We start from the raw sequence: 23,615 nt of genomic DNA on the forward strand, positions 1-23,615 counted from the left end.
ATATAAAGTGTCATGAGATAACTTTTTGTTGTGATCTGGTGCTATATAAATAAAATTTGATTGATTGAGTGATTTGATTGGTTTTCCCCTGTAAGTTGCTTAGGAAAAAAGCGTCTGCCAAATGCATAAACATAAACTCATAGAGAAGTTAAAATCCACGGGGTTCTTCCACAAGGGGTCCCCTATGTTGGTTATCAAGGGAGAAGAAATCCAACCAAATCTGTCCTAGTTATGGCGTTCACATAAAGGATATCCGGCAGATCCCACAGCGGCGGTGGTCGGGGTAAAACCAATATATCCTCAAAATCCTATAATAATATTTCATCTCATTCAAGCAATTTATAGAATTTCAGCAAAATATTTCCTTAAAGATCTTCAGCTGTTGAGTTTTATTATGTTCAGAAAACCCAATACTGTGAAACTGTCTCCTCTATCCAACATAGAAAATATCAGAACCACCTAGAACCTTATTTTGTACATTTTTACTGTAGTAGCCTTAGTCATGTATTGTGAAATTATATTTATTCATCAAAAACAAACTGTACTGGCTGTAGTGGTTTTGATGTTGATCTGTTTAAATGTGTGTCAGTGTCGTACCTTGTCCGAAGCGTCCGGTCTTATGGACTTCAGTGGCTCCTCTGTATCCCAGCATCCTGCACACAACATTGCCATCATTTTTATCCCAGACGTCGTCGCACACCGTCCCCCAACGCCGCTCATGGAAAACCTCCACACGACCCTCATGGGGACCTGAACCGTTCACAAGCCGGACCAGAGTCTCCTCCACTGCAACATCAAATGAAAAACATACATCAACTTAAATAATGCACAAAAAAACAGCAGATTTGAACACATACTTGTAAAGTTTTTCATGTATTAAATATAATAACATGAGGTAGCTAAAAGCATGTTCTGAGACTGAAGTCGTTATTGTTTAAGCAGAAATAAGAACAGTTTGTGCATCTGCCATGGGCTGGTGTGGACCTGCAAATCCAACCAACACGAAGTGAAAAGAATATTTTCCAGAAACCACAGACATGGGCAAGAAAAATAAACACTGTTCAGAATGAGGGGACTCTTTTTTGGAATTTTCTGAGGTTGTTTCCAACAGTAAAGTTTTTTTTTAAAGTTTTTTCTCTCTGATCTTCATCAGAACATCATGAAGTAAAGTCTGGAAATGAATCAGACTTCAGTGTATGCACTTATGAGCTTATAAAATAAAATAAAATAAAATAAAATAAGCAGCTGCACATAAAAAGAAAAGATATGGAAGATGAGATGTGACTTTTGTTGTTGCATTTCATTCATTTAAAGGTGATATATGTACGAGGGCCGTTCAATAAGTTCATGGCCTCACCCAGAAATACTGGTTGTTATAATACAGGATGTTACATTCTTTCGTGATGGGATAGTGATGCTTGAACATCGATGGACCAAGTGCATTGCTGTAAATGGAGATTATGTTGAAAAATAAAATATAAATTATCAGTCTGTGTTATTCTGTTCTGGGTGAGGCCATGAACTTATTGAACGGCCCTTGTAGTATTTCTACCTTCAAATGTAAAAAAAAAAAGTACCTAATATTATCATTATAGTGTTTAGAATTAGGAGCTGTGAAGTTCTACCGTAGATGCCAATGTATTGGATTGTAAAGGTATGAATGATGAACCTCTAAGAAACAGCTGTTTGAGTCAGTGAAAGTAAAGTAGAATCACTGTTGTTTTCTCCACTGAACACAGCTGTAAATGAAAAGAATGGAGTTTGATTTTGAAATATCAGTGTTTCTTCTACACGGGTGAGGTTGATTATGAGGCTTATGAAGGTATAAAGTTATTATGGGATGTTCTTGTCTTTGCTAAATTGCTGTTTGTTGATCCATGGTTCAGACTAAACTGTGACAGTTCTGACTGTGTTTCTTAGATTCCAAACATATCTTTAGTTCAGCTACTGACAACACAAACCGAACAGAAAACAGAGGTGATTTGTGGTTCTACTGTGGCCGTTTTCTGTCTAAAAATAGAGCTAAGCTAACAGATCTACAATGTAAACTATCAGCTGACATAATGAGGATTATAAGACAGTATTATATTAACCAACTGTTAAAACAGGTGACTATAAGAAGAAAAACTGATGACACAAAAGTATTATCATTGTAGTATTGTTAGTTTTGTTGTGAACATAACTGAAAGAAGGATGTCTCATCAATAAATAGGAGCAAGAAGTTTAAGAAAATATCTGTGCATGAGTATTATGGTATAATGCTTTGTAATTGTGTGTATTGAATTTAAAGCCTCTATACCGACTTTTAATTAATACATTACATGAGATGGGGGTTGAACTGTTGTGTCTAAACTGTAGGATGATGCAATGTTTTAACCTGCAACTTTTTCTACTCAGATTTGATGCATAAATTGGTGTGATCTTTGTATAATTACAGGTTTGTTATAGTTAGATTTAATAAAGCTGCAGTATAATATCACCCCATGTTCTGAATAATAATCTCTACATCATGATGCGTCCTAACATCAGATTCTTGCCAATAAACAGGCCTTCAGTCACATTGTGAATGAGGAATGTGTCTCCATCCCAGATAATGAGCAGCAGCAGTTCTCGCACACCATCGAGGCTTACATTCCTCCCTCTGACAATGTGACGATGGCTGTTCTGTCACCACAAGGCTCCAGACAAAACAGCAGGACCTTCATCCTCATCTCCAGAGGCTTCAACCACGTCTGTCTGCACAATACTCACCAGAGACGACAGGACATTGGACTTAATGTTTACCACATTATTAGTCTGTTTTGGTCCATCTCTGTGGTTGTAACAACGCCTGAGGGATCAGTAGAAAGGATTTCACATTTTTCATTTCATTTCCTCTTGGAATTTGTTGGATTAATTTGGAGCCGGAAGCGAATGATGAAGACGGCAATGTTTGTAACTGGTAATCACTAGAAGTATTCTGCTGGAATAGAGGTGAATATCTCCAGGACTGTCATTGTTCTTACTTCCACTAACTGTGCATTAAAGTTTTGTAAAGTCATCCTCATAATGTAAAAGAACAACAATCTCCAAGCTGCAACTACATCCTGAAAATGGCCTGGTTTGACAAACATGCATGTTTTACTGTCAACCCTTTTAAGACTTCCATTACAACAGGCCACCTAGCTGTCTGCATGTTTTCTTTGCAATGAAAGTGTCAGAAAACGTCTTTTTTGCCAATTCTTTTGCACCTTTGATTTCAGGAAGAACTTAACTTTCAATATCTGGCCATTAATTATCATTATTATAAATAATAAATGCTTAAAACTGTGAGTTTTATTAAAAAACAAAAAAACAGATTTGAAGTTTTTAGCATATTTATTATCAAAAACAACTGTAAATGTCCATAATAAAACTTTCTCAGATTGCAGAAATAAACTTTCAACTATTTTACATCTGCTCAAACATGCTTTTTGGTCTTGAACATTCAGTATCCATATTATGGCTTCATATTTTTTGTTATTTCCAGGTGTTTTTTAGTCTGTGTGGAAGTCTCTGAAACAATTCCTTTCTTCTCTTAATAGAGTCCCACATTGCTGCTGTAAAGTGTTACATAGTGTCGGAAAGCTCAGGATCTCAGCTTTCTGATGCTGCTTGAATTTTGTGGACAGCACAAAAGGTTCAGGAGTTACAGTACTTTGAATGCTGTAAAGTGCAAAATGCAGCACCGGAGAGACTGCTGTTGTTAAAGGGTTAATACTACAAGTTTCCTTCTCATTTGCACAAAACAAAATTTGCCAAAACGTTTCTCTCAACATTAATTTGCAGATACACTACATATAAACTTTTATCCCTATGCCAGAATGATAGTGGATGCTTCCAGATCTAACTACGGCACTTATGCAGAGCTAACAGAGTGTAAGAGATGGAAGACCTCCTAGCTAAAAGACTCTTTAAACATCATGTTAAACATAGTAATTACAGGAAAATGAGTCAAGTCATGCCAGACCACAAACATCCAACAAGACCTACAGTTGTGGAGATGCTCTGACCCAGTCACCATTACAATATGAACCTCGTCAAAGTCACTCGGTTCCTTTCGTTGATCATTTTGCTGCTTCCAACACATCAAATTCAAGGACTAAATGTTCACTTGCTGCCTAATACTGTCTATCCAACATAGTGAAAGGTACCAATGTAATGAAATAATCAATATTATTAACATTTACCCTGTCAGTGGTCAGAATGTTATGGCTGATGACTCAGATTTTAGCCCCTTTCATCTTACTAAGGACCGACTTTTTTTTGGTCAAAACATTCCTTACTGTCAGGTTGTTGCTCATTGGCTTTCTGATAAATATGCTCCACCCCTGACCCAAACTCATGACCTCCCCATGCTCCCTTCCTACCCTTTGAAGACCAATATACTATATTTCTTTCCCATCATTTTGTCACACTTTGTTGATACCCTGGTGCACCTTTCTGACCCTGATTTTCATCTTCCTCTCATTCGTTTTCTGTTGTAAGTTCCACACTGTGTTCCCCCTCCAGCTTCTGGTCACCTCAGGGTCTGTTCCTTCCCAGATCCACCAGACACCGCTATATTTCATCCAATAAAAACTTGAGCCACTGCAAATCTATGAACCTCGTTAATGATTTTTTTTCTTCACCTGATGCAAAAAAAACATGTCTATTTACAGTGTTGGGAGTAACGGATTACAAAAGTAATGCATTACAGTAACAGATTACTTTTTTTTTTGCTGTAACGTAGTAGTGTAATCAGTTTTCAGTAATATTTTACTCGGTACATGTGCGTTACAACACACTTTTTGCCCACAATTTAATTGCCCAAATGGAAAAAAAAAACAACAACAAAAAAACAGCAAGACCGTGAGACCTTCAGGAATAAAAAATGCAGTAGGAAAGTTCTGTTTCCTGTTGTTGTTCAGCCAATGGGTGAAGACAGCAGAAGACAGTCCATTGGCCACATGGACGTATACTCATTACTCACCCTAACCCTGCTTTCAAGAAGCTAGTTAGCACGTTCCCTTTGATCAGCGATGACAAGGTAAGCTAACGTTTCTATGACTTGTTAGAATTATTTATAGATTGCAGATTTATCGGTGCTATGCCCCCGTTTGAATATATAAAATGTTGAAAAAAATGCAAGTGCTCCTGCTGGGATTCAAACATCGTAGACCGTAGCGTTACGTAATATCGGTCCACATGTACTTCGGGGTGCAAATTTATGTGTCTATCTCCTATCTCTTGTTTTTTTTTTTGTTTTTTTTTTGAGGGGGGGTGGGGTGGGGTATGACATGACATTTAGGATGAGAGTCTGTATGTAACTCAAAAGTAATTCAGGAGTATTACAGTTTGGAAGGAACTGCACAACACTATACGTATCTACGTAACCTACAGATAAACTATGTGTCATGTTATAGGTGATGTGACATATCTGAATGAATCATGACTCATTTTCAGCTTTCAGTTGCAGAAAACACCATAACACAGGAAGACTTTAGTCAAACATACTAATGAGAAGCTTTCCCCATGTCAACACAGTATCATCAGACATATCAAAATATGGCTCTGAGCACAAATGTACGACTAACCCCTGCTGTGTTCATATTTTCTGGGTTAGCACCAGACTCCGGTGGCTTCAAGCTGCTGGTTCTGTTCTAATTCCTGACCACAGGCGAACCGCTCCACACTTCCTCCACACATTTGCTTTCGTCAGTGCGGTTGCTTTAATCCATCTCAGAGAACAATTAAAACATTCCCATCTACTCCAAACATCAGATACTTCCACACTAAACATAGCTGATGTGTCTTTATTTTCTTCTTCTTGGTTGTAATGTTTGTTTCTGGAGCCAAATTTCAGCCAAACTAACACAGTAAAAATGTTTATGCATCAGATACAAATATAGAGTCCTTCAAACTGACCCACAGCGCCACCTGTTGTCCTGGAGGTCGTATTACTCTGGTCATCTGTGAGAAAACTGTCAATATAATCACATTGGATAGACGTTGTATTTGATTCTAACACCAGTTGTGTGTTTGTCTGAAATGTTTTGTATTTGTAAACCACACTGTTTGTTGTTGAATTGCAGTGAATTTGCAAACATGTGTTTGTTTGTCAGGTTTTATTCTGGAAATGAGTTTTGCACACTAAAGCAGTTCAGCTCGAGACCCAAATAAATCCATTTGATATCTCCTCAGGACCTGAATTTACACAAATACATCTTAAACTGGCAAAAAGTCAAAACATTAACTCACTCTTTCACCATTAAAACAGTGTTGGAAAGTCTTTTTTCTAATTTAGTCTTTTAAACTGTTTTTGTCATTACATCTTTTCATATCTTTTGTCCATCTTTTACATGATTTTTAGCTTATTTGGTCTTTTTCATCTTGTTTCATCTTTTACATAATTTTTAAAATTTTGTTTTGTCTTTTGCATCTTCTTGCATCTTTTACATCAATTTCATCATTTTTATCTTTTACATCTTCTTGCATCTTTAACCCTTACATGCATGAATTATGAGAACCTTAATCAAGATTTTTTTTCCTGAGTGTTATTATTCCTATTTAGGCATGAAAAAAACAATGCGATTGAATTTTTTTAATTTATCTATTTTTCACAGAGTTACAAAAATGTCCACTCAGCTGGACAGCATGCATTTCATTTTTGAAGCAAAGAAACATATATTTAAAACCCATCATCATAAAGTGATATACTGTGTGAAAACTATGAAATATATGTATATTTTTAATGCAGCTAATCTCATGTTTTCCCACATTTTATCATATTCTAATACTAGTTATGGAGATAATAAGCAAAAAAAAAAAAAAACTTTTTGTTTGAGAAAATTAGCAGTTGATTTCCACTCAAACATGTTAGTGCAGATCAGGTTTATCAAGAACAGTAAAGTTACATTAATGTTCTGAATGTCAGCGTAGATGATGCATGTGCGTCCACTGTGTTGGCTGATATCCTCCTGAGACCCAGGAAAGTGAACATTTTTAACTTTTTTTTTTTTTTTACATTAAACAGTCATCTTGATTGGAAACTGCATAATGCAACAGTTTTTTCCAGATACATTTTAAAAATTATTTTCATTTATTTATTTTTTAATGGAATGTCCTTCAGTATTTTTTTAGTGAAATTGTCAAACTTTTGTCCCCTACAGAGGACAAAAATGCACTGCTGGGTCTTGGGAGGACATGGAATTAAAACAACTAAACCCATGAATATATAAGAGAACAGCTGGAGAAGAACTGTCCACTGGAGTGAACACTGCATGAAAGGGTTAATATAATTTTTCATCTAGCATCTTTTACATCTTGTTGCATCTTTAAGTTATAAAGCCTTTGCTGCACCCAACAGTTCGTACATCTTTGAGCTTTTGCATAAAAACCCTTTTCTTCACTCTCAAGTTCTTCACACACTCTTTTCAGTTCCTCTAAGGTAGACACAGAGTGCAAGACTAACTTTAGCTTAGAAATCAGAGGTTGAATTCACAGCAATAAACACAACAAGGTACTTGCTATACATTTGAATTATCACCTTTTACATCATTTTCATCTTGTGCCTTTTATAACATGTTGCATCCTTTTACTTCTACATCTTTTTCATTCTGTTGCATCTTCGATCTGTTTTACATTATTTTAAAGTTGTTACATCTTTACCTCTGCATCTCATAAAATTACTCAGAACCTTAATTAACCCATAAAGACCCACCAAACATCTATGACCAACCAAAAACATCTAATGATCTAAATTGTTTAATACTTGTTGATCCACTTATCCTATCAATACATGTAAATAATTGGTGTAAAATACAGTTTGTCGTCTTTTCATGGTCATCAGATATGACCCATTTGGACGTTCAGAGGCTCCGTAGTTACACTTAAAACACCGTCATCTTCTACAACATTGATTCACCAGTAAAACCCATGGAGTCTAATAAATGACAATGGATGGAAATGCTTGGTTTATGTAGAGTTAATGATATATTCACCTAAAATAGTCACTTTTTCTTTCAGTTTTCTCTGTTTTTGATACAATAACACTCAACTTTAATCTGAGCTTTTATGAACATCTACATGATCAATTAATTAAATATAGGAAAACACTCGATTTATGTTGGTAAAATACAAAATACAGAGGATAATATTATAATAAATGGTGATAAATCACTTAAGAAAGGTTAGATATTGAAGAAAATTTCATTTGGGAACTGACACAAAAGCAGCACTGGGTGTTAATGGGTTAATACATCACATTTTCTTTCGCTTTTTCCTCTGACAACCAGCGACTGCACTACATATATTCACCTAATGTCGTCCATTGTAAACATAATAACTCAGTTGTACGTTAGTGTTTTTTTCAGTATAAGGAGTGTGCGTTTGTGTCTGGATCGTCTGAAATTGTGCAGCAGCTGTACTCATAATTGACTTGATTTATCACCTTTCACAACGAAGAAGGGAAATGACGAAGGTAGGTAAACACACACACACACACACACACACACACACACACACACACACACCGCAACGCTGCTGAAAGTGCTGGAGAGTTAAGCCAGACACATTATCTAGACAGGATATTAGTCTCATCAGACCATCATAAATTTTAACTCTGTACAATTTCACTCTCATTATGCACTCACTAGCCCATCATAATTTAATATCTACCATAACATTATACTATCATATCTGCTGCACATATTGAATCATATTCTTCAGCAGAAATTAGACGAACTTTCAACCTCTTCGCTAGAAACACAAAAAAATGCTGAAACAGAAGAAGTCGAGAGCGACACAAAAGCACAGACTCAGCTTTAAACAAGAGATGAGTAATTGAATCTTCAATTACCTCAAACAGATGTTGAAACTATTTGTTTGGAGTCTTTTACTTTTTCAATGTAGACTCTGAGGGCTGGCATGAGGATAAAAAAAACTATAATTTATACTCCTTATGAGGGTTTTATTATAGTTTCTTTAGAACATTTTAACACTAACAGTGATTCTGGAAACACCATCTCTGAAAGCGTTAACACTCGCAGCTTATGCATTTACCTACTGCACTAAACTGAAGGCACAACCTCTTCTTCACACTCAATTTGGAATTTAATAGAAAACTGTCACTGTGGATGTATTTTTTATATCAGATGTAAAGTATTTTAGTCTTCTTCTACGGTAATTTTTGTTGTTTGGTGAGTTTTAGAGCAGTATAGATAGAAAAAAACTGAAAAACTGAAGTATCTGACACTCTACAGCTGCACATATCTATTATCTTATCAGCTTATTTGTGTGTTGTGGAGAAGAAAAGGCAATTTCTCTCAGGATACAGATGTTTAAACATCCCTGAGACATGACTCACTGCTTTCTCACATCTCTGTCTTAATTCCCATATTTCTCTATGATACCCTTGATTTTTCTCTTCCCTGTTAGATGTCTGAGTCTCCCCACTGCGCAAATGAGTAACTCTGGGGAAAGGAGGAGGAGGAGGAAGAAGGAGGGCCTCAGGCAGCACGTGTACACTTCAGGGATAATCAGAAACATTCCGCCAAACTCTATAGACCTTCAAATCTTTCCCCTAAAGAGCTGACTGCAACATATCTGAAATATGCTGATTTATGTTCTTTCTGGTGGTGGAGTGTTTGTTCTGCTTTGCCAGAAAATGAAGAAATCTGAAGATTAATGAGCAGAACAATAACCTTAAATGATCACTTTACTGTGCAAGAGTCAGTGGGGGAGTTGTTCGATGACTAATCTTTATCATTAAGGTGCTCCAGGTTTGGATTTTTTTGTTGGTTGTTTTGATTAAAAATTGAAGATGGTGGATACAGTGGTGGAAAAACGTTTTTGGACACCCCATGCATTTGAATAAATACTGCATTAAGAATCTAAATTAAGTCACTGAAATCTACCAAGTATTGTTCCATTCTCCAAACCCACATGGTCCCTTCTGCACATGCTCTACTCCATCAAGGTCAAAACTAGATGTTTCAGTGTATAATGAAATACATCCAGGACATGACATGTTGAAACTCTCAAGAATCGAGTTTGTTATTTTCTTATTAATAACAAACAAAGAAACATTTCAATTTGTGTATGTCTGATGCAGCCACACCTTTTGAAACACAAAAAAGATTATTCTGCAAATATTTCATGATAATATTTGAGACTGCGTAAAATTTTAAGGGTGTCCAGACACTTTTTTCCACTACTGCAGCTGCTGTGTCCTGGGATGCCTGAATAGTCAGGGATAAACAAAGGGGAGAGCATTTATCGGATCGAAAAATATCCAAACATCCTGAGTGAAGGTAGAGTTGGAGCTACAGGAACAGATTCTGCTGGAGTAGTGATCACTTCTTATCAGTAACAGAATCTTCCAAAAAACACCCATGGTTTCATTTAAGGGTCACTCAGTCTGAGTGCTTCACCTGTAAAACAGATATCAGGGCACCTGCATGATAACAGGCGTTATTAAAGGGGATTATTTTATGTATGTGCAACCCTAAGAGTAGGAGGATGCCTGTTGTTGTTGATGTTGTAGTTGTTTACCTCCTTACAGGACATACGTGTACTCTGTTTGTCTGAAGTGAGGGGTGGCCATTGTGATGTAAGGAGACAGAAGGAAAAGCAGAAACGGAGACAATCCACAAACTGGTCTGATTTGTAGTTAAAAGATTTACAGCCTGAAGTAAACTTGATGAACATGGTGTCCTGCTGTACATAAATGATCAAACTATGGTGTTCTGGAAGGACAAACATAGTACGAAATGATAAATAATACCGGTCTACAATTTATTAGAGATAAGATAAAGATAAGATAAGGTAAAATAAGGTAAGATAAGATAAGATAAATTCCACCCACATACTTTAATTGAATCAGAAAACAAAAGACAAATCTGTTAGTTTGCTGATATTTTCAGTGTATATGATGAAGTGTTATTACACATATATAAGTTTATGTCCATTTATACAATAGATTTATAAATGTTCCAGTATAAAGGCTCTGTAAAGTGAATGTGTTGAAATGTACAGTGTTTTGAAGTAGATCTGGTTACTCTGATATAAACATTCCTTTGGAGTAAAACCAATTCTATTATTAATTCACACAATTTCCCATTTTGACCCAAGACTGTATTTTGGAAACTACAGCCAACCAGCATTTGGACTTAATTTTTCTTTATCAGTGACTCAAACTCAGTTTCACTACTTTAATTCTGCAGGGATTTTACTTGTAGACCCGTGTAATTGGTGTAAGAATGCCACCTATCGACATGATGTGAACCAAAGGGCTGTACTTTGTTATAGTCGCAGAAAAAATTATTAGACTATCAAAGTCATCAAAAACAATGGTTATGCAATCCAGTCCTAACTCCTGTGTGTATCATATGACTAAAACAGACTGAAAAGTAAACATGGAATGCCTAAAAGCACTGTTTTTGCCAGTACAATGCGATAGATATTGATGTAAGAACTGAAGTGATTTTGGTTATTATCAAGAAAACATGGAAAATGGATGGATACCAGCTCTTAAATTAAACTCTTATGTGCTATTTTTGTTGTTATCATTATATTTGTCCAAACAAATGTACCTTTAGCTGTACCAGGCATTAAAATGAACAAGAAATTGAAGAAAACAAGGGTGGTCTAATAATTTTTTCCACGACCGCATGTTCAGGAATTCATACATGTCACAATAATGTAGCTGACTCACGCTCAATCACACAGAGACGAGCTGACACACAAATTAGCAAAGGCAAAATTAAGAAAAACATCTGCGATGACAATGTTCTCTTTAGTTGGAAAACTTCAAAGTTGAATATTTTTCACAAATTCAGATTGCATCAGTTTGTGTCCCTCCAGCCTCTTGTAAAATTTGACAGACTCACAAATGTTGTTTATGAGGGAAAGTTTATTAGAAATTTAAATACATCTGGACATTGTAGATCTGGAATAACACCTGCTGTGGCTGTTTCTATACTTGGGAGAAGCACTCCAGAGGCATTATAAAGGTCAATAATGTCTTGTGAGATATTGCTCAATCTTTTTTTTATCTTATTCATTCATGCATTTATTTTGTTTCATTTATTTTTTCTCATTTTGTTGTGTCTTGTATGTCTTATTGCATCTTTCACATCATTTTTATCCTGTGTTTTTTTATATTTTGTTGCATCTTTTACATCATTTTTATCTTGTTTCGTACACCCTGCTTGTTAGTTTACATGCATATTGTACATAATAGCAAATTTAGGTTTAAATAACAGAACAATCATCTTCATTTCTGGGCCCAAATCAGATAACAGTTTATACCAAACCACAAACTAATGCAGTTCACTTCAAAAAAAAAAACAAAACACTCACCATAAGAGAACTGTCAAAATTAATAATTCTGCAAAAATATAGTTTTATGGCTCCTAAATTATCCTGTCTCTCTGCATCTTGATGATTCAAACATCCACCTTAACCTTTCATACTCTCTCTTATTTGGATAAAATTTTACATTTCATAACAATCGTGTACCTTTTCAGCAAAACTGGGGAAAATAATGTGAGCTGCGTGAGATATAATGACTGTTTTTGTCAGGAGAGAAGTAGTCGGGCGAGGTCCAAGAGCTGGTCGTCATCCAAGTGGTTCAAGCCTCAGAGACCAGGGGAACTACAGACTGTCAATACCTGAAGAAGGCCAGAACATGGACTGATAGCTTATTACGAACGTCTATCTGGCAGGAAGGGCTGGATGGACAGAATGGCTTTGGGACAACGTCTAACTAGCTCCTTATGTTCTCCAAATATTCCCCTAAAACTCCAGTGTTATTCTCTCCCAGTCTCTTGTGTTGCCTTTGTTGTCTCTTCTTTTCGTTTTGTGTAATTTGTTTGCCTCTAATTTCATTTTCTTGGCCAGTGCACGCTCAGAATTTGGCAGCGGCTGAGATTGAAACAGCTCCAGTGTTTTTAATGTTCCGACTTTTGCATCGATAACTGCATTAAATTCACAGAGAGGCAAGAAAAACCCTGGGAAGTTTTGCTTTGTTTTGATGTTGAAGTCTAAGAAAATATGCTTTAAAATTACCATAAGTCTCCTTTATCCATCTAATCTGAGCTACACTGTAAAGTTGATTTAATCTTTTAGGTTTCTCAAACTAAAACTGACATCTTTCTTTGGGTCACGTCTGTTGAAATAGGTTTAAAACTATCAGGATCGAACACTCTTTGCAGGATGATGCGTTTACATGGGATTTTCTGGTAATAAATAAAACAAGGATGTACCTCAAGGGTCTGATGAATGTTGTCCAAACCTCTATTTTGGATCAATGCTGCAAAATCTCCCATTTTAAAGACGAGCACATTGTGCCTCATTGTTAAGACGACATCTCCAAATGAAATTAAAAGACTCACGTCACTGCTTTGTTGTGGCTGCAGCATGTGTGTTTGTTTAACTGTGTGTTCATGAAATTAGAAAAGAATAAAATCAGATTAAATTTCTCCGAGTGCATTTGTTTGTTCTGTTTAACCATCAAAGACTTGGAAACCGTAAATACATGTACATACATTATGTATGTTGTAGCTGTATAAATTGGAGTTTTACATCCAGACATGTCAATAGTTGATTTGTGACATAGTAATGTATAATATGATTTAACTGTTGTGGTGTATTCTATTGGAAAAGAGTGTGACATCATTAAGAGGAACAAAAAAATGCCCATATTCCTCATATGTATTGACATTTTTGGCCAATAAAGTTGATTCTGATTGAAGTTGCAACCATAACAGTAGATAATGCTTCAAATATGGAAAAGAAGCTAAAAAATTGTTCACACACATGTTCCACCCAGAAGCACAGAAGATCTATTCAGTCAAGGTGGACAACGAAGATTAGTGTCAACAATTCAGTATCGGAGCAAATGTGACATATGGACACAGTCTGTTCTTCTGTTCCTGAAATATGACAACAGACTGATAATGAGCAGATGGAGTACACGTCATCCTTCTCATCCAAACAGATGTTTTGAAGCCACTAGTTTGCATTTTTGCCATCACCATGTTGACTTTTTGAGGCTGGAAATGACACAAAAGGGGCATCATGGGTGAGCTAATACTAAGTACTTCATAACAAAGTCACGCCACAGTCTTAGTGTAACTTATAAACTACAGCAATGGTGGAGCTGTTTGTCAGGAAAAATGTGTTTTATTTTAAAGGAGTGATATTTTGCTTTTTTAAATAGAACTCTTCATTTTAAAACATTTCCCTGTGGTCTACATAAACTGTAAATGCTATGTTTGGGTCTGAATTCTTCATTCGTTCAACTCCACAGGTCCATCTTCAACCCTATTTCTGAGTAATGACACCAGAAAGGTGGTTTTGAGTGCTGGCCCTTTAAATCCAAATGAGCCACTTCAGGCCCCGCCCCCTCCAGGTTGTTGGCTGTGCTTTCTGTCCTGTTCAGCCACTTGTGTTTGTTAATACAACCAACAACTGAACATTTTAGGTAATCAGCTCGAAGTTTTGACATATTTTCAGTTTTGACTACAACCGCTGCTACTGATGAACAATTATGGCGTACTCGAAGAAATGTTCGTCGGAAGTCTTGACCTTATATGTACAAATGTCGTGACGTAACTAGTTATAAATCGCAACAAATTAAGAAGAGGCTGAAACAGGTTGTAGAAATCCACTCGATTTTTGCAAGAATGAATATAAAGATAGCTTTGCAGCACCTGGAGGGTTCAAATTCAAACTTCATAAACTATTAGGGTCCAAATACAGAAATAAATGAACCTAAGACTAATAAAAGTGGGTTTAGCAAAATATGACCCCTTTAAATAGAAAGACATGACTCTGCAGGCCAATGAGCTGTCAATCACACCTGTCAATCAAAGCCTGACATGACAGACGTCAAAGCTTCTATCTGACCTGAGATCAGTCTGAAACCTTACAGCTGAGATCAGAATGAGTCCTGAAAAGCATTACGGACTTAGTATTTTAGAGAGATTATCAATATAAATGTATGGAAAACAGGGCTTTTAGAGCAGCATCTAGTGGCCGTGAGCTGTATTACAACTTTAAGATACTGACGCATTTAGCTCATTTTGGAGCCAAAGTCCTTAACCCTTGATATGACAGTGAATAATGGCCTGTAAAATATTTTTGGAGGATATTGTGACTACACAGAGAAGCTGACCTTTGACCCTATGGACTTAAAATCTCACTGGGTCATCAGTGCACTTCACTTGGACACTTGTGTGACTGTAAGTGATTTAAATTTTTAATCGCCACATTCTACTCAAGTCCAACTGGATATTTGTTGAAAATTGCAAGAAATTCTCTCACAGTGTCTCGGAGTTCCTTCATTTATTAGAGCAGGGGTTACCAAAGTGGGGGGGACGCCAGCGGGGGGTCACAAGATGATTTTTAGAAACCTCTTGATGTGATCCCTGTGGTCGTTACATCTTATTAAGGGCAATATCAATGCATCTGAACTTTGAAGGAATGATACTGAAATTATAAATTTTGAAGTGCGTAGGAAGGGCTTTTACTTTGAAAGAGCAAACATTACAATAACATGACATGAGCAGCTTAAGAGCGTATAATTAATATACGTATTTATTAATTAAATAATTACAAATGGGCAATACACAGTAATATCTTATTTTATGCATTCTTCAATAACTAGATATTCACTTAATCAGATAATATTCTATATTTTATTATTATACTGGATTTATACATCCTTTTCTACTGAAATATGGATGTGTATGAAATGTGTTATATTAACAGTGACAATGCAACTGCTGAACAGATCCATGAATTTATGGGAAGGAGTGTAGGAAGAAGCACTGAGGGAGGTGTGTGTTGATATGGCTTATCAGAGATTCAACTGGGAAACTCAAAAATATGTTCATTTTCAGCAAATTCACTGATAAGAGCAGATCTGCAGATTCTAAAGCTCATTTTTCATTGTGTTTTGTAGTATCGGTGTTGGACAAAGACGCCAAAATTAGCTTATATGTTGGCTTAAGGTGCATCTCCACATAGACGAGGATAACGCAGCTCATAAGCATGAATCCCAAGGTGAAAATAAATCACCGGGTGTGAGTACAAATCTGAAATCATTTATCTGTGGATGTCTGTAGTTTAAGGTCCACTGTAAAAACAGTCTGTCAAATGTTAAACCCACTACACTTAGGGTTAGACCCTTGAGAATAACTATCAGCCTCAGAGAGCAAAGAGCTGAGTGTGTGAAAATGTGTGTTTCATAGTGATGCAGGTTTCAGGCTGATTGTGTTAATGTGCCTTTGGGGAATTCGGAGTATTTCACTTCCAGTCTCTCCTGCAACACTTCAACTGTCAACTGAAAATTACACAAAATGCTGCAGTGATCCAAAAGCACAAAGAAAATGAGGTGTTTAGTAACAGTTACATACACTGGAGAAAAATCCCTTTCATGGATTTAATGGAGAAATTACTGGGTTTTTACCTCAGCTTAGGGTGGACATATTTCATGATTTTTATCCTAAATGAAAGCATAACTATTCAACGCCATTTTATAACATTAGAAAACCATGAAAAGATTCCCAGAAATAAAAAAAAAATATGGTTGTGCTGATCCACAAATCATACATAAAGAGAGAACATCTAATATTTGTGAAGCTAGATGGTGCTATATTTTAGTTATAAGCCTAAAAATAGTGTCAATTTGTGGCTAGGAGTTTACTTTTCTATAAAAGTAAGGAGAACAATTTAATGGAGAAGCACCTGAAGTGGCTCCAAACACACCATCTCCACCAGACTGTAGTTGAACAACAGCTGGAGCCACATATTTGACAGTTAAGTCAATCTAACCCACTTTATGTTGTAGTTGCTGAGGGAATTCCAAAAGCAAATTTAAAACCTATCAATCTAAAATTACCTGATTAGCTTTACAGGGTAAATGTGAAGTTTTGGGTTATATTTGATTAATAAGAATGTCTATTTGATCAAAATATGTACCACGTTTCATAAAGGCTGATGAATCCTTTAAGATTCACCAGTAAAATCACATTGAATATTGTTAGTTTTTGCAGTCACTGCATTGTTGGAGTGAATAAAGTAACAGTTAAGATTTTTAACCTCTCCACATCATTTAATGACTAGGGTTAGTCATGTTTAAACTCGTGATTTTAGAGATGTTAAACAGAGAAACTTGAACATGTTTTTGGACTGCAGTTGTTGAACTAAAAATCAACTTTTCACCTGAACAGATTATTACAGTCTGTACGGTTTGAATGTAATAACTGAACATCAAACTCCAGGAGCAGACAACACCTTATCTGTGTAGTTGTGGTAATTTGGTGTTTTGTTTTTTTTTTTGATGGCTCCATTTCTGAAAATATCAAATTTTCACATAACACCTCCTAAAAATCTGAAACAGGCCTTGGCGTTCACCACCCTGCTGGCCCGTCGGCTGATCCTCCTTAATTGGAAACTCCCCAGTCAGCCTTCACATTCTCATTGGGTTCGTGAGGTGCTTAATAATCTGAAGCTTCAGAAACTCAGGTTTACACTAAAAGGTTTGGTGAAATCATTTTAAGTTACTTGGGATCCTTTTTTGAACTACATACATTCACTGGACCTTTCCTCAGAGTTGGAGGATTGATATATGTGTACTTATTTATTTACTTTTTGCTATTTATTTTATTTAATATTATTTATTCATATATAATTAATATACAGGGTGGGGAAGCAAAATTTACAATGAACATTTAGTTGTTTTTTCTCAGCAGGCACTACATCAATTGTTTTGAAACCAAACATATATTGATGTCATAATCATACCTAACACTATTATCCATACCTTTTCACAAACTTTTGCCCATATGAGTAATCAGGAAAGCAAACGTCAAAGAGTGTGTGATTTGCTGAATGCACTCGTCACACCAAAGGAGATTTCAAAAATAGTTGGAGTGTCCATAAAGACTGTTTATAATGGAAAGAAGAGAATGACTATGAGCAAAACTATTACGAGAAAGTCTGGAAGATACTATTAAAGAAGAATGGGAGAAGTTGTCACCTGAATATTTGAGGAACACTTGCGCAAGTTTCAGGAAGCGTGTGAAGGCAGTTATTGAGAAAGAAGGAGGACACATAGAATAAAAACATTTTCTATTATGTACATTTTCTTGTGGCAAATAAATTCTCATGACTTTCAATAAACTAATTGGTCATACACTGTCTTTCAATCCTTGCCTCAAAATATTGTAAATTTTGCTTCCCCACCCTGTATGTGTGTATATATATGTATATTTATGTATGTGTATATGTGCATATTTATGTACTGTACGTATGTGTGTATATGTACACACACACACACACACACACACACACTATTTTTCCTTATTTATTTTATTTTTTTTATTTACCTCTTTTTTTTTTGTTGAATTCTTTGTCTTTGTCTTTCATTTGGGTTTTGAGTGACTGGCCTTGGGTGGTGGGTGGTGCGGTGGTTTATTCTGTATTTTCATACCCTTTGCTGTGCACCACTCTGTCTAAAATGTTCACAATGTTCTACAGATAAAGTTAAAAAATGTTTTAAAAATTTTCACATATCACATGAACATGCAGAAATACTACTCTTTATATTCCAAGAAATACATTGCACATGAAAAATACTCAATTTTAACACAGTTCCCAGAAATATAGATTTCACAGAAAATAGAAATTTTTATTAATGAAGTTTAGATTTGGATCTCAGTAACTCTACACAATACATTTCTTTTTTTTTTTGATCAATTTTTTATTTGTTTTCATTGTGCATCTCAGAAGTACAATACAAAAGAAAAAGAAATTCACATTTTATAATACAAGACTCTGTGGCACACAAAGTATAAACACCACCACCCCCAGAACCAGTGGCGACCCCCATACCAACCCAATCTGGATCTCAGAATACGAAAACCAACTAATAAAGACAAATAAAGACAAATACATGTATATAGATGAAAGAGAATATAATTTACAGATATAAACAGAAAAGTGATCAGGAAAGTCATAGACAATTATGTTGCACTCTTTCTTTAACCATAAAATAAACACCATCCCACATACTCAGCGTTTTTCGACTGGCTGCATGTATCCGGGCCGATGACCTCTCCATCATAACTATATCTAGAAAATAATTTATCTATTGTTGCCGTGATAAAGTATGAGGTGGTTGCCATCTCAATGCCAGCATTTTCTTGGCTGCAGTGAGGGCAGCCCATAATATACGCCTTTGCTGAAGAGAAAGTTCTAAGGTAGAGTCATCATTAAGCAGGAGTAAAGATGGTGATAATGCGATATTAATCTCCAGCATATCACTCAAAGTGACAGAAATTTGCTTCCAAAAGTCATACATTTCAGGACACTCCCAGTACATACGTATAAATTGTCCTACAGTATCTAGTGTACATAAGTCACACATAGGAGATGGAATAATTTTCATAGTGTGATGTTTCCTGGGAGTTTAATACATCCTGTGTATAAACTTGAAATGTATTAACTGATGGTCAGGGTTTTTGGATGTGTCGTGCAAGTTCTTCCATACTGTTTCCCAGCGAATGTCTTCCTCTCCTGCAGAGGAAACATCCCTTTCCCATATACTTTCTACAGGCTACACTATATATTTCTAATTATAAATAATGCATGCTTTGTTTTTGTTTGAACAATTTCTAATGACTCAGTTTAAGTGACATCAATCCTGATTCTGACACACATGAATCATTCTCTTACATAAGCACAAATGATGAGATTCTGGCGTCCTTTTGGTCTTTTTTTTGCTCAGAAATACTCATGTGTGAGGCTTTCAGTAGAGTCACATAATCTTTCCTGTCATATGTCGTCCTGTCTGGCAGGTTCAACATGTGTGGAGGATTGGGCGCCCTGGGGTCACTTTGCGTTTGTTCTGGCAGCGATCATCCAGGTATTTGCCATATGCTTTGAAGTGTAAACGATAAGTCCAGCCACATGTGACAAACTGGACGTTTCAGAAAGCCAACGGTATGAGGTTCTGCTCCTCTGAAACATCAAACATCCGTGTCTTGTCGATGATGTGAAGAAAAGACTGATCTTTGACGGTTCAGTGATGGGCAGAAACCGGACTCAGATGTTTGAGGCATGGAGTCGGTCTGGAACGAACACCACTCCGTCGCTCATCACATGGACAACAGCCATGATGATGTAACACAAGAGCAAAAACATTTGTGGCATTTGTGGTTTTGGGGGGAATTAATATTTCTTCTCCACCTGAATCCAGACTGGTGGTTTGGAGCAGGTTTCATTTTACGGCCACAGGATCCCACACCCACATATGCATGCACATTATAGTTTTCAGACCCTTTTGATGTACGCTAAACCATGTGGTTCTTCATTGTGCGTCAGAAAACCGTGAGATTACGCTGAAAAGAAAAGCAGATCTACAGAGCCTTTAAACTTCCCACAGCTCTTTGCACTTTACATCAGGTGCAGCAGAAATGTATGAGCCCCATAAAGTCATCAGCTCGTAAATTTTTGTTTCTGTATGTCAAACTGTTGGTTTTGGATCATATGTGCTGATATATGTACTTGCATTAACAGAAGCAGTGCTCGGGAGGATTATCTTAACTGTGACTGTGCAACCAGGCATCATTTTTATCCAACTATGACTTATTAGAAATATAATTTACCTTGGAATGTTTTATTTGATCCAACTCCTTCACATTTTATGTTGCAGTTAATTTTGCAGCGCCCATAAATAGTCCTCAGTCCCTTGGAAATTAACACCTTTTATTTGTTTTTTGGTTTTGTTTTTTTACAACATTGGATCCTGGTTGAGTTAATCTGGCTTTTGTGACACTAATCAACAGAAAAGACTATAATATAACAGCTGAATTATTCATCCACTTCAAGTTAGTATTTAGTCAATGCACATTTGGCAGCAATTACAGCATCGAGCCAGTGTGGACAGGTCTCAGATCAGATTTGCACATCTGGACACTGAAATTCTTTCCCTTTCTTTGCAAAACTACTCAGGCTTTGTTAAATTTCATGGGGTTTTTGAGTGAACACCTTTTCAAGTCCAGCTATAAAGTCTCAACTGCATTGAGGTCTGGGCTCCGACTCGGTCACACCATATTAATGTTGTTTTTGTTAAATGTACATTCTATCCCTCCACAGCTGCAGAAACTTGTTATTTTCAGAGTCAAAATAAAGATCGTCTGATTCCAAGAGGAAGTAAAAAGCTCCAGGAAATCAGTTGAGTTGATGATGGAAGTGGGACTAGTAGCTGTGTTGCCTCCTTCTCATGTCTATTGAGAGTGTTACATGATGAGAAATGGGGATGGCTCAATTCCTTGGAATCGTTTGCCTGCCTGCTGAACGATCCTGCTTACTGATTCCGCCTTCATTGCACATGCATGATGATGTCACAAGTACGCTGCATTGTTTTGGTTCAGAACGTAGCAACATGGCATTGGGGCAGAAACGCTCCAAAGTATGGATATATTTCACGTGAAAAGATGACACCAGGGCCACCGAAACACTGTCAAAGCTTCCATTTCTTCAAAGGGGGGAAATCCCTCCAATATGCTCAAACATTTGTCCACACAGCATGCAATTCATGTGCAGGAATGTCACGTGGTTGATACGCTACTTAGCAACACTTGTGAGCTAAGAGCAAACACCAGGGCGTCACCCAGGCCCAAAGGTAGGTAAAGGAAAATGAGGTGCACAACAGCAAGAGACAAAGAGGAATTAGTAAAGTGTCTTAAGGCCCAGCGTCATCTGTTATTATTATACTGTACTGTATATGTTATATTTTCTGTGCAGAGATGGAAATATAAAAGACAGTTAATGCAAACAAACCTGTTTGTACTGTTTTATTCCCTCACCCAATGAGAATCGATAAGGAATCAGATCGATAAAATCGATAATGGAATCTCAATCGTTAAATTCTTGTCGATCCCCATCCCTGATGAGAAAACACTGGCAGGTGGAGGTGCAAGAATACATTTCAAGTATTTCGGCATTACAACATGAGGGGTAAAACTCCAACCATGCAGTGCAAAGTTTGCTTTAAGTCAGGTCCACTTTCACCTCGTAGGTTATCCAGTAGGCTTGTGTCTATAATAATAATAATAAACTTTATTTGTATAGCACCTTTCATACAGAAATTGTAGCCCAAAGTGCTTCACATTGATTGAAAAAAATACAATATTAAAATACATTTAGATTTGATTAGAAATACAATAAAATAAAAATAAATATAAAAACAGCGCACATTAAAATATTTAATGTGTCTATTTGTGTGTTGGTTCGATTTTCTGTCAGTAGGATTCTGCAAAAACTACTGCACCAATTTTCATGAAACTTGGAGGAAAAGAAGGGCATGGCCTGTTCAGAGAACATCATGGATCAACATGGATGTTTGTATTTTAGGAGCCCTTCTAGTATTATAATTAAACTAGACTAATGTAAAGAGATCGTTTTTCTGTTTAGTGCAAAATGACATTGACTTTAATTCTACACTGTGTTGACTTTTATTGTGTTTCTTTGTACAAGAAAAAACCCTCAGTTCAATGCTGTTAAATGTTAAAGAATGTTCCGCTTCTACAAAAATAAGTTAGAAAATGAGCACTTCCTGGACTTAGAACAGTAGTCTTTGGATTGGAAAATCTCCAAGGCAGCGTCTTTAAAAAATAATAAAATGTTTTTACTGTCATAGTAGTGGGACTTCCAGAGGGTGGATGTATATAATAAATTGTCCAGATGTCTTGTCTGGTCTCGTCAAGAATGTTTAGGTTTCATTGTATTTTCATTAATCATACATTGTAATTTTGCAACAGTTTTTTTTCTGTCTGTAAAGCTTCTGACAAATGATGTAACGATGAAGGGGTTTTAGGATAATGAGCTCTGGAATGGATGATTTATTTAATATTATGGACTGATGTAAAATAGAAGTATAAGTTGATAAAACATGACTCTTACCTGTTTTCTCTCCTCTGTCTCCTCGATCGCCCTTCTCCCCCTTCATCCCCCGGTCGCCTCTCTCACCTGAACAAACAACAAATACAAAATCACATGTAACGCTGCAATAAATCAGCGATCTTATTAATTAATGTCAAATAATAAATAATAAAAACTGTCTAGAAGAAAGTTGAGGAAAATACCCATTACTTTTTCTTAACAAAGTTTAAGCATTTCTTAAATAATTGAATGATTAAAAAACAATAATTTATTGACACCTTAAATGCAGATAAAAACATGTTGTGCCTCACAGAAGTCATCTGGCCTTTTCAGTGATCTGACTATAGAGGATTCATCCAATAAAACTGAACATCTGCTTTTCCATAGTGGATGCCATACCAACCACTACGCTTATAGGCACAAGAAAAGTTAGTTATTAACCCTTTAACAACGGCAATCTTGCCGGTGATGCATTTTGCATTTTACATCTTTCAAATTATTGTAACTCCTGAACCATTTGAGCTATCCACACAATTAAAATGGCATCAGAAAGCTGAGATCCTGAGCTTTCCGACACTATATAACACTTTACAATGTAGGCTGTAATATGGGACTATATTACAATGGAATGGGAATTCCACGCAGACGCAATTTCACTGTCT

The 23,615-nt window shown here is 36.3% G+C and overlaps 1 protein-coding gene across 1 annotated transcript in view; it reads right to left on the minus strand.

Annotated features, from left to right (window-relative positions):
• Window positions 1-23,615, minus strand: part of scara5 (scavenger receptor class A, member 5 (putative)) — a 137,974-nt gene that overhangs the window by 16,563 nt on the left and 97,796 nt on the right. The window contains exons 10-11 of the mRNA XM_030128938.1: window positions 22,975-23,040; window positions 598-786 (exon numbers count right to left, since the gene is read on the minus strand). Coding sequence (XP_029984798.1) covers window positions 598-786; window positions 22,975-23,040 — 255 coding nt within the window. The remainder of the gene's footprint in view (window positions 1-597; window positions 787-22,974; window positions 23,041-23,615) is intronic.

The sequence above is a fragment of the Sphaeramia orbicularis genome, chromosome 24 (assembly GCF_902148855.1).
Source record: "Sphaeramia orbicularis chromosome 24, fSphaOr1.1, whole genome shotgun sequence".
NCBI lineage: Eukaryota > Metazoa > Chordata > Actinopteri > Kurtiformes > Apogonidae > Sphaeramia > Sphaeramia orbicularis.